This window comes from Meleagris gallopavo, chromosome 1 (assembly GCF_905368555.1).
Source record: "Meleagris gallopavo chromosome 1, MGAL_WU_HG_1.1, whole genome shotgun sequence".
Classification (NCBI taxonomy): domain Eukaryota; kingdom Metazoa; phylum Chordata; class Aves; order Galliformes; family Phasianidae; genus Meleagris; species Meleagris gallopavo.
Window position 1 is genome coordinate 93,658,866 of NC_139404.1, and position 14,573 is coordinate 93,673,438.

Genomic DNA, 14,573 nt, shown 5'->3' on the forward strand with positions numbered 1-14,573 from the left:
CTTTAGATTCCAAAACTCAGTAACAACTCATGACCATAGTTCACCTTCTGCTAGATTACAGTGGTGCTAGCTGTTAATAGTGACTGTAAGACAGCGCATGAGGGAATTTTAAAAGCTAAACTTTACATTTATAAACACACACGATTCTCCTTTTCTCTTTCCTGCTTGCAATCTAACACCATCAGCTACATCTTAGGCTTATTCTACATAATGGGCTAAATTAAACATTGTAATCTAAGATCAGCCGTTTTGAAAACAGACTTTTAATGAAATTAATACCTAGGATTTTAAAATGAAGATATAAATTGTAAACTGGCTTGGAGTGGAGTTGGCAAGGAAGTACATGTATTGGTACTGGAAAGACAGTTAAAAAAACAAAACAACAATAACCTCATAAGAACAAACTTATTTCATTTAAAAAATATTTCACGTAGTACATCATATGAAGCAGAATTTTAGGAATTAGAACTTAAACTAGTATCTATGTTAATGAAATGTGGCAGTAAGAAGTCAAGAGACTAAAAAGGAGTTCACTTTAATGTGGAAAAAAAATTCATTTGTCCTATATATATCATATTCATTATCAATCGTAGTAAAGTATTCATTCCCAAAGGGGAGATAATGTACTCAAAAAGCCTAGAGGAATGGAAGATTGTCATTCAATTCAGATGATTTGACTTTAACAATATTCTGATGAGAAATTGGGTTGCAAAACCCTAAGATTTAGAGTCAGGTTGCTATCGGTGCATTTAATTAAAATTGGATCCCTTTAACCTTTCTTCAAGTTTTCAAACAGGTTAAAGTTTCAAACTAAATTTATGATTGTATTGTATTTAAATTGAATATCAGGCTTTCTGTTAATAAGATTTTTTTTTTTTAAAAAAAGCTCAGGTTTGTAAAGAGGAAACAGTAATTGAACTACTGGAGGGACGACGGGTTGAACTGTTACGAGGAAGCAAACCAAATTTAAAATAGCAGCTCTTCAGTTTTAAACTGAAATTTAATGATATGTGATTTAAAAACAAGATAATTCATGACTTGCTTTTAGTTTTGCTGTGGATAAATGGATAATGGTGTTTTCTCATAATAGTTTACTTACTTGAGTATTATCTGTGGATCTCTTAAGTGGTTGGTTGAAAGACAAGAAAAAACAAATGAAAGAAAAAAAAATCGAAATACCACAAGTACTAATTCCTGCTACTTAACCTTTTAAGTTAATTATATTCAAGGATAGAAAACAAGTGAAAATTCATAGTGCAGACAATAAGAACTTTGATATTAGAATTTTTAGCTCAAATTATGAGTGTGTGGGTTTTTTTTTTAATCTCCTTCTGTGACATTTGTAGGGAATGAGATTCTCTATGGAATAACTTCTAGTGTTATACCTCCTGGAAAAAGGTAGAATGGCACACAAATCCGTTTTCAAATTGGAGAATGAAAAGCATGAATTTCAGTTAATCTGCGTATTTTCTGAGTTATGTACAGTGAAATGTTGAATCATGTCAGATATTAAAGTGTTACTATTCTTTTTTTAATAAGTATTCAAGTAATCCATTCTTTGGCATCTACTAATACATACTAAGAAGTAAATATATATTTGTTAGGTTTTCCATTGAAATAAGCAATCAAAACTTGTAGACAAGTAAGTAGGCTAGTGGTTTCAAAGTAGTGCAAATAACTGCTGGAGCAGGGCAATAAGTTTTGCTGTCATGTCTAGTTTTTCTTTAATTACTTTCAACCACTAACGTGTTTAATAGAAATATTGTTTTATATTAGCTTAAATAACTACAGCTGAGGATGTGAGCGTAGCATTTATCAGCTGTTAGTGTATGTAAGATCTTGTATGTAATTAAATATACATAGGAGCTTGCAGAAGACTGCTTATGCTTCTACTTGAGATGAAAACCACCTGTCATTTTACTGCAGGAAATACACAAATAGATCATCAAAAAGGAAATTATGTCATGCAATTCAGTTTTTTGTTCTTGTTAACATGGGATTCACTGTTGCTGTGGGCTATTTGAAGTGGACAAGTTTCAAAGCAAAAATAAGTTATTTTGAAACTCAACTTGCCACTTCTAGTTCAGAAGTAGTTACATTGCCTGTGTTAGTCAGTTCAGAAGCTTTATATTTAGTTGCATTCATAAGAATTAACCTTGAACATCTATAGAAACGCGCACAATTTTCTTGGCAGACATTTATTCAGTTAAGTATGACTAACCTCGCACCTCTCCAGAACTCAGTGAGTCAAAACAGTATGAAGAATCTTGAATATATGTATATAATCTAAGCTTGATTCAATAAATTTGGTTTTGTGCCTTTTTTAATGAAAAGGGAACCCTCTTCAGGATTTAATTAATTATAACTGTGGCATTTCTGGCTAAAGTTCTTAGCTCTTACAAAGTATTTAGTTCTAAGTGGTTTTGTAGCCCTTGCCAGGTTTGTCTGCTGCTTCCTCATTCTCCTAGTTTATATACTTCATGTTATTAAGGACATCAGTTAGTCAAAACAGAGGCAATTATAAGTATGCGTATCCGTATCCAGAATTGGTTTAAGCATATGGTTTATGGAGATGGCTTTTATCCTGTCCAAGAATCTTTTTTTCCTTTTCTGTAATCAGAAATTGTCAAAGTAGAATTGGAGTATGGTTTCCCAGTGAACATCATATTGAACCTCTCCTAAAGGAAGTGTGCAGTAATAGCTGATTTAAAAGTATTTGTATTTGCTAAAAATGAAATGTATTCTGGAAAAGATTGAAAATACTGCTATGACTTTGAATTTTAATTAGACATATTTCAAGATAAATACACTTTATTCTATGTTCTTGTTACAGATGGCTGGAATCCATTTTCTCATCCATATAAGAAAATGGATTATGGGAAATGGGAGTTGTTCATTCCACCTGGACAAGATGGTTTTTCTCCTGTGCCTCATGGATCAAAGCTAAAGGTGCTAGCTCTAACCTTTTTCTTTTCAATTCTTTTGACATTTCTTACTCATTTTGTCCTGTTTGTTTTCTCCTAAATATCTTGTGGTTGTTATAAGAAACAGAATTAATTTATCTTCTTGTGCAGAGTGACCCTAAATGGTGAAACAGTAATGTCTAGTTTTCTTTATTTTGTACAACTACTTAGTATTCTATTCAAATCTTAGCACCCTGGTGGAAAGTGCTATGCTTTTAACTATAATTTTTCAAGTGTTCTGTTTGTATGTAGTATATCTAGCCTCCTAAAACTTAACACTTAGTAATTAAGAATATTGATCTGTAGACTTAGTTTAAGGAATTTGAGCTAAATACAGAATGAGGGAAAGCTTATCACCAGTTGTATTTCATAAGCATAAAGTCCTGACTTTCAAAAATTAACTGAAGGTTTCTTTGAGCTGTCAAATACCACAATTTTTATGCCTGGTGTCATTATATACATAGCAACAGCTATCACTGGATGTGGTTATTTACATGTGAATACTGATTTCCCTCATTGAGATATACTTCTGAAAATTTGGCTTGTTGCAATTTGAGCTTGTGTTCTAGAGATGTCAAATGATAAGAGGGGTCAGTAATGAGGAGTTAAGAAATATACTGAAATCATAAGAAAACTAATCAACTGGGAGTGTTTGTATAATATATATACTAAAGTCTCAGGGCTCCCATCAACAAAACTAGCACATCAAAAAAAATGTCAATTAAAAATCTGATCTTAATGAAATCGAATCTATCAAAGCAAAGAATACGTAAAAATGCACTAGAAATGTTTGCTCAATATGTGTACTTAATGCTGTGTTTATTATGGTATAGAAAATTGTCTCCATAATAAATATGGATGAATTGAAATTTAGGATTAGTCATTCAGGGGTGTGAGAAAGCTGATTTTATTTTGCAGAGCAGGGAGAAAACTGTTCTCTGCAACTAAAATGTGATGATTAAACGATAATTTATGACACTAGAGAATGGTTACTGATATTTTCTATAATTTAGAGATAAATAGGTTATGTTTTCTAATTGCTGCTATATTACCTTTTATTTATGTTGCATTTTCAAAATTAGTGTGCTTAGCTACTATAGAATGTTCTATGCTCAGTGTAGAGATAAAAGGTGAGAATGATGAGAAGTGTTGATAACTATTAGCAAATAGTGTGTATTCCTAAGAATGCTTGGCAAAATTGAGTTGTCTTTCTCTTTATATAAACACGGTCATATTTTTCCTACTTTTAAACAGCAGATCTGTACAGTACTTACTCTGTTTCCATTTGCCATCTGTAAGGCAAAGACAATATTGCTGGTTGTACTATATGGTTGGTTTACTATACAGAATTTTGGGTTACCCAGGATGACTCTTAATATCAGTCATGTTATTCACTGTAGTTCTGTAGTTGCTCTGAGCCTTCTGAAAACGTTGGCAGAGAAGAACGTGGGTTTGATTTCCTCTTTTTTTACTCCTCCCCCTTTTCTTTAATTGTGCTTTTGTGCAGTTTGCTCTAAACAAGGACATATGCAGTTATCACTGACACTCAAAATGTTTAGTTACCAAAGAGGTCCATGAAGGTAAACTATTATTTTGTCTGCCCCTGAGTCTGATTAGCTTTTGAATGCGTATATCCTGATGTGAATCAAATTTTGTTATCTTTGCACTTATAACTACGTACACTTGTATTTTACTGATGACTTCACCCACAGTGTATTCATTCAAACATCTTATGTAACTTTTCTGATAATATTTCATGATTATTTTTGTGTTATTGGTGCATACAAATCTAACACATCATTAATGTTTCCTTTCTGTGTATTTATGTATCATAAACTAACGTGAAAAAATTCCTCAGTTAAGGTAAGGTGGTTCTGAGATGGTTTATCTGTCACAAAATCTGAAGTGAAGTTGGAATATTCTATGTGGGAAGAGTGTACATTATCCTCATGTTATGGGTCATCTTTCTATCTGCTGTCACTCCAGTAACAGATTCATAGAACTACTGCTCTTTTATTAGTGGCTTAATTAGCCATTCATGGATTTGTTTATTTTGGGGATCATTAGAATTTGTGTAGTACAACAATGTTTTGCAGTTCTTCATTCTGGCAACGTTGTCTGTATAATAGACTAGCAAAAAAAAAGTTGTTGAAGGTGTGTATATATATTGCATTACTGTAAAAAGTGTAAGGACGTGATAAGTTTTCTAAAATTTATTTTGCCAGTACTAATGCTTAAATATTTAAGTAGTGAACTCCAGACATTCACATACAGATTTGAGTAATCTGCTAGGAGGAAAACAGTTCTTCCAGAAGGTCCTTATCTTTAGCTTCTCTCTACATTATTTTCATCTTCAGTTCTACACAGGTGAATGCCAAGTTCTGAAATTGTGACAAGGTCATTTCTTTTAAATAAGTAATTCCTGAACCAGAATGAAAATGGATGGAGTGTAGCTGGTGACACTAATTTAGACCAGGTCACAAAATATTTTTATAGGAAAATAAATGAAGAACAGAGGTCAAACATTTTCCTGTGTTCAGTAGTAGTAGGCTATCTACTGTAGCTCTTCAGGCAGCCTTCTCATAACCAAAGACATTAGAGAAGATGAGTTCAAAATAAGAAAACAACAAAAAAGCAATGAAATCTTGCATTTTAGTATGGTGGGTGGGTGGGTGGGTGGGTGGGTGTGTGTGTGTGTGTGTGTGTGTGTGTGTGTGTGTGTGTGTGTGTGTGTGTGTGTCAAGGAATGGATACTTAGTAGTTGGGCACCTTCTTTTTTCTTTGAAAATAACAATGTATTTTTGTTGTTGTTACTTGGTGATAATACCTCTAGGTATAGCTCCTCCTATGTCCATGCAGGAACTTACAAACAGTTACTTGGTGAACAAATATGGTTGCTGTTTTTGTTATGAGTGCTTTTTATTTTCGAACCGATGACTTCCTCCTTGTGAGGGGGGGGTGAGTGTTATCTACTTTCATTGTTAGAAATGATTCAATTTTTCTTTCATTGACTGTGTTCCCAATTTCTTTTTCATAGTATACAGCAAGCTGTTAGAAGAATTTAGGTGGATAGGCTTCCTTAGTAAGTCCTGTGTTGTAATGCACGTGTAGGAATTTATGTTCCACTTCATTCCTTTTGCTTGTTCATAAAAGCAAATAATCGTAAATCATCATAAACCATAGAATTTTTAGAATTGCTCAGGTTGGAAAAGACCTTGAAGATCAAGTCCAACCACAACCTGACCATACAACCCTAACTCTAACAACCCTCTGCTAAATCATGTCCCTAAGCACCACATCCAAACTGTTTTTAAACACATTCAGGGATGCTGACTCAACCACCTCCCTAGGGAGCCTATTCCAGTGCTTAGCAACCTTTCAGTAAAGAAGTTTTTCCTGATATCCAACCTGAACTTACCCTGGCACATCTTGATGCCACTTGCCCTCGTCCTGTCACCTGTGAGAAGAGACCAACCCCACCCTCACTGTAAGCATCTTTCAGGTATTTGAAGAGAGCAATAAGGTCTTCCCTCAGCCTCCTTTTCCCCAGACTAAGCAGTCCCAGTTCTTTCAGTCTCTCCTTGTAGAGCATACTCTCCAAGACCTTCACAAGCCTTGTTGCCCTTCCTTGGACCTGCTGCAGCATCTCAATGTCCTTTCTGTCCTGAGGTGCCCAAAACTGAACACAGTATTCAAGGCAGGGCCTCACCAGTGCCAAGTATAGGGGCAGGATTGCTTCCCTAGTACTGCTCACCACACCATTCCTGATAGAAGCCAGGATACCATTGGCCACCTGGACTCATATCAGCTGACTGTCCATCAGTACACCAGGGTCTCTTTCCATCAGGCAGCTTTCCAGCCACTCCTTCCCACGCCTGTAGGGTTGCCTGGGGTTGTTGTGGCCAAAATGCAGGGCCTGACACTTGGCCCTATTGAAACTCATACAGTTAAACAGTCTCATACAGTCTATCCAGATCCCTCTGTAGTGCCTTTCTCCCCTCAGGCAGATCAACGCTGCCTCTTCAACTTGGTGTTGTATCTGCTGAAAGTACCTGTAAATTCAGTTTTTACTGTAGCAGTATCTAATTTTGGAATAATGCCAGTGAAGCTTAGGTCTGCTGATAGCACCATTAAAAACTGAAATCTTATTGTCTATGTTGGAGAACTTGTTTAATATTCTTCATTGGAATACAAACGATCAAAACAGAAAATGAAGAATAACTGGAAAATAGAAGCTAATAAAAATTCAGATCTAGAGAAAATTACCTTCCAAATTTATGACTAACAATCAAATTCTAAAACACTTTGACACAGATAAATAATAAAGCATGGTACTTATAAAATGTTGGCAATTACGATTGTGGACTATCTGCTACCTCAGAACATTGGATAGAAAATAATTTCTAATTTGTCATTGGTGTAAGATGAGGTGCAAAATTTTTCTCCTATGTCTGGAGAAATTAAATAGTACTAAAATAATAATTGTTAAACTTTCAAGTAGCGACAGTTGATAACTGTTTTTTTTAATGATATTATTAATGTTATATAAGTTTATCTGATGCTTTATCTGACATGTTGAGTAGGTGCTTGAAATTAAAACACTGTGTACCTCCAAATCTTATTCATATCTTAATGAAATTTAGCTCCGTGTCATTGATTTTTGGTTTATTCCTGTTAACTTATGAGGGCAAGAGTTAGGGTGTCTTCACAATATACCTTTCCAAAGGTATGGTAAAGATTAGGAAAATTGTCTGAAAAACTTCAGGGATGACTACATTCACTGATTTTTTTTTTTTTTTTTGCGTAGTCTTCTTGAGGCTATATAAATTAACTAGCACTGGGTAGCTTTCTTAGATAGCTTTTATGTAATTGCATGTAGATAGATGACAGTAAGAAAAAAATATATCCAAAACACAAAATTGAGGTTGGCATCATGGCTAATAAGTCATAATTTCTTATTTTGTACAAAAATACCACCTCTCCTGGTTTTGGATAGTTTTCTAGTTGAAATATATATTGCTTTTTAACATTAATGTGTGCAAAGGCGGAACTGCTTTACATTAGAATGCTTTAATGCACACTAACCATGTTTGAACTATCTAAAAGCACATTTGTGTACCTATGAGATTCCGGGGAAAGGAAAACTGGTTGGAAAGAAAAACTTGATATTTACCATTTTTTACCACTCTATCTAGTAACTCAGAGCTGCATGCTCTATGTTGAACATGGAAACCTTGAAAAAGAATCAAATGTGGTGAGCAAGTAGGTTAATCAGTGTCAGGGAACCACTGTTGGTAAAATTCATCAAGTGTAATTACTGACAATAATGAAGTAGATGATGTTGCAGCTGACCTTACTGATCAGGAAGTCCAGTAGCATAGTATAAGAAAGGTTTCAAGTTCAAGTCTCATGTGTTTCAAGTAGGCTGCAAAGTGTGAAACCATTTTTAATGTGAACATGAAAGAATAGTAGGCATGAATAAATGGGATAACAGGTTTGTGGCTAGGTTGCTAGGTACAGAAGTGTTAAGGATGTAGTGGCTCTTTCCTTTAAATATAAGATGTAAATGGATTATATGTAGTCAGACAACAGTCTACATACAAAGAGAGCCCAGATACCCCTAGCTGAGGTAATTCCATAGGAAGTTTTCTGAAGAAGCGTTCCTTGTTTTCTCATACATACAAATCTAATATTTCCTGCTTTCACTTCAGCTGTATGTGGGGAAAATATTCTTGTTTAATCTAAGTGCAGTGTCACTTAAATTTAATGTCTTCAAGTTTGTGAGAGGAGCAAAACCCCAGCTCTGTTAAGTTGAACAGTGACTGAGATGAGTGTCTTGAAGCATCATGCTGCATCATTTGTGTGCAGCAAGGAGCAGATGTAGTATCACTGGCATTTTGAACTACAGAGAACAGGATTGGGGTAGCATATCTATGTCCATATCATTTCTATAATGAGGTGCATTCAGTACCTCAGTGGAGCTAAATGGGGAGGTAAAGCCTTAGCGTGTGGCACTGCCTTTTGTTTCATTGCATGATTGTTAACAAGTTATTGTCAAATTCTCTGTTAACTACAGATTAAATTTACTGGCAGGAAGAGTTGTTTTCTCAATGGGACAAAAATGGTCTCTTACTTTGTTTATCAAATCCAAATAGGCCATGTGCAACTACTCATGGGCACATAGGAGAGGCTGTAGGAGCCATAAATCATTGTGATACAGTGGACTGTTGTTCTTCAGAGCCTTTTAGAGCCTTAGATCTTTTTGTTTTTTTTTTTTTTTTTTTTCCTCCGGATTGAGCCCAGTACTTCAGAATGTTTTTGTTCAGTTATTTTGGCAGGCTGAGCTCTCCTGTGACTTGGTGACTGCACAATTCCTTGGTAGGAGGTTTTGCCATTTAAAAAGTTGTTTCCTTTTAGTTTAGCCATACAAAAGATGAATTGTTTCAATTGATAATGGGTATGCACTAGAGCAAAATGTATTTTTTTTTTTTTAAGGGAAAAAATTCAAAGCTTCTTAAAAAGAAAGAAGTCTTCAAATTAGAACTTGGAGCCTAATGATCCAGTTAAGTCTGCATATATATTACCATATATACCATATTCTGAGTTTTTTTTGTTTGTTTATTTTTAGGACAGAGTCACTAATAGGTTAAAGCTATTAACACTACGATGTGACTACTGGTAATTTAGAAATTCTAATTCTCAGCTGTGTTTCTCTATAATACTGTTAAGAGAAAATTGTAGGCAGGGGATGAAGTGGAGGATAAACTTCAGTATTCTAATGGAACAATTCCATACGGTTGATGCTCAAGTCCTGCCTTGGAATATTTGTAGGTAACACAGGAATTGGTGGAAAATGACTTTTTCTGAGGCATTATAACAAAATATTAATGGTATTCTCTCTGAGGTTATCAAAAAGTAGCTAAATTAATGCAGCTAACAATGTATAGAGAGATCCAGGGGAGCTTATCCCTGGAAGATGACATCATAATGCAGAAAACACATCAGGATAGTGGGTGGTTTGTACTTTTTTTTTTTCCTCCCTATTATCTACCAAAGAGGCTGTGACCAAATATGATCAAGACTGTTGTTGTTGTGGAGGGAAATAACAAGAAGAGAGATGGACAGTGAAAGAGCCATTGCCAAAAGCTACCTCAGTCATCTGTAAAACATTGGGTATGTCGCAGGAAACTGTGCTATTTCATCTAGAAACGTTTCTTCATCACTTTGAACGAACTGTGAATGGGAGCACCAAAAAAGAAGCAGCAATGCCACAGCCACCCAGTCACAAGGTTCATTATGCATCAGTTATCCTTTACGCAAATGCTTTATAGTAGAGGGTATGTCATAGGGCTTTAGTATGCCAATTATGTACTTCAGTAGCTTCTTTTCTACTTGACATGGCTTGAAACAACTCTAATAAGTTGCACTTATTGTGTGTAATTTGCTTTGTAACTATGATTGCTTTTCAAATCATGCTGTCCCAAGCCTCTTAATTATTAAATACATATGAATATTTTTATATTGTGTATAAAAAAATTTTATAGTTTTTAATCTTCATCACTGTTGTTATGGTAACATGATTCTGGTTGAGTCTCAGTGGGGAAAAAATATTTACTGAATTACATTTTTTAGAGATTCCAGTTTTCCTTTTATTAACTTACCTTTGAAAGAGTTTTTCAAAATCTGGATTCTAGATTCTAGTTTCAATGATGTCCTGCAAGGTAAATTTATGGTGGTTTTTTTTTTTTATGAGGTATCCTAATTGTCTGTAAATACCTATTTTGTGTAGCTAATAGCATTAAGTTACTGTATTTTCCTATAGTAATACTATATTCCTATGAATTTTTAGAGTAGTTGATGATTAAGTGAAGCGCTGTCTGTAGTCTGGTGCCTGCTGAAATATACTGGGCTTGCTTCCATGTTATAGTTCTTTCGTTATTAACAGTTCTCCTGTTGTTTGCTTGATTTTGATGCTCATATGTTATTTATATCTCTGTCTACATAGAAGTTCTTGTAATAGTAGGCTACTGTATCTGTCTTTCGAATTATACTGTATCCAAATAGATACTGTATTTATTTTCTGTACATTTTTATTAGTATATATGTCTTCTAAGTGAAGCAGGGAAATGAAGAAGAAAAAAAACAAAACTTTCTTTTTGAATTTGTTTTAGTAAACTAGTTAAACACATTCTTAGATTCTTCATTGAAATAGAAATACTTGCTTAATTCACAAATGGAGTTATATCTCCCTCTTTTGGAAAGTCTGAGCATGGCTTAACTTTGGAGTTGGGCTTTTCCTTCTTTCATTTATTATTGATTTTATTTATTTATTTTAATTTTTCACAGTGAGAGGGATGAGGGGAAAAATTCTGAATATCCCTGATAAGTTTAGAGTCTAGTGTGATTGACGTATTTTCAGACAAATAATCTTCACATAAAATTCCTCCCGAATGACTTCTGAATCACAGATACTTCTTCACAGAATTGTTAAACATAAAACCACCTGAGAAGTATTCAAGTGTATCCAATAACTAGACAGCATTTTTTCAATATCTGAAATAAAGGCTTGACCTCTTAGCACATCTCTATTTAGTTTTCTAAAGCAGGCAGCTTTGTCTTGACTAATTTTGATACTAAGTTGAAAAGGGTAGACCAGGAGTAATGTGACTAGAGGATCCCATTACTTTTCCTTTCTATTTTAGTTGGCTTGCAATTTATGAAGAACAACCTGACAGATGAAAAATACTTGTGTTTTCTGAAACTTCTTTTCAGAATTTACACTGAATTAGCTTTTTAACAAATAACATAGAGTCCTTAGAGTTGGAAGGGACCTCTGAAGGCCCTCTAGTCTAACTCCCCTGCAATGAACAGGGACATCCACAAATAGATCAGGTTGCCAAGGGCCTTGCCTTGAAAGTTTCCAGAGACAGGGCATCAACCCCATAACTGGGCAACCTGTCTCTGCTAAAGAGTCTGTGCCCTTCTTTCCTGTAGCTCCCCTTTAGATATTGAAAGGCCACTATTAGATCACCTCACAGCCTTCTCTTCTCCAGGCTGAAGAGTATCAGCTCTTTCAGCCTGTCTTCATAGGAGGGGTATTCCATTCCATAGATTATTTTTGTGGCCTTCCTCTGGACACACTCCAACAGGTCCATGTCCCTCTTATACTGAGGACTCCACAGCTGGATGCAGCACTCCAGGTGAGCCTCATGAGCACAGAATTGAGGGGCAGGATCACCTCCCTCAATCAGCTGGTCATGCTTCTTTTGATGTAGCCCAGGATACAATTGGTTTTCTGGGTTGTGAGGGCACACTGCTGGCTTGTGTCCAGTTTGCCATCCACCAGGTCTTTTTTGACAGGGCTGCTCTCAATTGTTTTATTCCCCAGTTTGTAATGGTAATGGGAGATGACCCAGGTACAATACTTTGCACTTGGATTTGTTGAACTTCATGAAGTTCACCTAGGCCCAGTGCTCAAGCCTACCTAGGTCCCTTTGGATGTCGTCCTGTCCCTCTGGTGTGTCAACTGCACCCTACAGCAAAATTGCTGATGCATTCGACCCCACTGCCCCCCTCTTGATGTCATTGAACGTATTAAAGAGTATTGGCCCCAGCCCCTGGGGGATACCACTTGTCACAATAGCAATCTAAACATTGAGCCATTGACCGTTGCTCTCCAGACTTGATCCTGCAGCCAGTTCTTCATCCATCCACCAGTCCACCTATCATTATCTTTCTAATTTGGAGAGAAGGTTGTTGTGGGGTACTGTGTCAAAGGCTCTACTGGAGTCCAGATAGATGACATTAGTGGCTCTTCCTTTGTCCACTGATGCAGTGACACCGTCATAGAAGGCCACTAGGTTGATCATGAAGGATTTGCCCTTGGTGAAGCCATGCTGGTTCTCCCATCGCACCTCCCTGCTTTCTGTGTGCCTTAGCATAGCTTTCAGGAGGATCTGTTTTATTATCCTCCCTGGCATAGAGGTGAGACAATCAGGTTTGGTAGTTTCATCTTTTTACCCTTTTTAAAAATGAGTATGACATCACCTTTTTTTTTCAGTCACGAGTAACTTCATCTGATTGCCATGATGAGAACCTGGGGGTCCTGGTGGATGGAAAAACTTAATATGAGCCGAGCAGTGTGCTCTTGCAGCTTGGATAGCAAATAAATGGCGTCCAGGGCTGCATCAGAAGAGGGGTGGTGGGCAGCAGGGGCAGGGAGGTGATTGTCCCTCTCTACTCTGCTCTTGTGAGGCCCCATCTGGAGTACTGTGTCCGGGTCTGGAGCCCCCAGTACAAGAAAGACAGAGAGGGTCGAGAGGAGGGCCACAAAGATGACTGGAGCACCTCCCCTACAAAGACAGGCTGAGGGAGCTGGGCTTGTTCAGCCTGGAGAAAAGAAGGCTGCGGGGTAACCTCATTACAGCCTTTCAGTACCTAAAGGGAGCCTACAAACGGGAGGGGAATCGACTCTTTGAAAGGGTAGATAACAGCAGGACGAGGTGAAATGGTTTTAAGTTTGGGGGGGAGAGGGGGGAAGATTTAGGTTGGATTTCAGGGGGAAGTTCTTTACAGAGAGAGTGGTGAGGTGCTGGAACAGGCTGCCCAGAGAGGCTGTGGATGCCTCATCCCTGGGAGGTGTTCAAGGCCAGATTGGATTGGGCTCTGGGCAGCCTGGTCTAGTATTGAATGTGGAGGTTGGTGGCCCTGCGTGTGGCAGGGGGGTTGGAGATTCATGATCCTTGAGGTCCCTTCCAACTCAGGCCATTCTGTGATGACTATTTAAATGCTATCAGGAGGGGCTTGGCAAGCACATCAGCCAAGTCCATTAGGCCTCTGGGATGCATCTCAGTGGGATTCATAGACTTGTGGATCTTCAAGATCCTTAGGTGATCACCTGGTCTTCACTTAAAATGGGAGGGATATTGCTTCCCTAATCCCCTGCTACCAAATCAAATGTTTGAGGGCTGTGTGGTGAGCAGTTATCTGGGAAGGCTAAAGCAAATAAGTACCTCAAGCTTCTCCTTTACTGTTGTTACCAACCAGCCTGTGTCACTCGCCCTAACCCACTGCCTTTGTGCCCATCTTGGTCTTTGTGAGGCAGGGATGTAGAGGAGCAAAAACAGTGCAGCAGTAGTGAAACAATGTCTGCTTGCTCATTCTTTTTGTTCTACTGCAGAGGCTGCTAAGGCGTTGCTCTCTTTGTCTGGACTCTTTAAAATTTATCAGGTTGAATTCCAGAATAAAGCTCTTAACAGTGTTATGTCCTTGTTTGTTTGTTTGTTTGTTTATGTATTTTCTCCAGGCATTTGGAGATGAATTTTCTCTGTATCCTCTTTTAAAGATAATTGTGGGAGACAAGAAACCCTGCATTCTGGTCCTGTATTCCTCAGCCTTACCAAAAGCATTCCGCACTCCAGAATATGGAGAAAAGCCAATCTGGGAATAGTTTGGGCCCATGAACATGAAACTGTTGGACATGCAACATCTGCCAGCTGTAAAGCTGCCTCAGTTTGCTCTGAGAGGTTTAGTTGAAAACACATGGCTGAACTGGAAGCAGCAGACTGTTTTTTTGGGGGGATTTTTTTTCCTTTTTTTTTTTTTTTTTCT

The 14,573-nt window shown here is 37.0% G+C and overlaps 1 protein-coding gene across 3 annotated transcripts in view; it reads left to right on the forward strand.

Moving 5' to 3' along the window:
• Window positions 1–14,573, forward strand: part of GBE1 (1,4-alpha-glucan branching enzyme 1) — a 152,091-nt gene that overhangs the window by 35,581 nt on the left and 101,937 nt on the right. For all 3 annotated transcript variants that reach the window (XM_085240893.1, XM_085240902.1, XM_085240912.1), the window contains exon 3: window positions 2,834–2,949. In XM_085240893.1, the coding sequence (XP_085097019.1) occupies window positions 2,834–2,949 (116 nt within the window). The remainder of the gene's footprint in view (window positions 1–2,833; window positions 2,950–14,573) is intronic.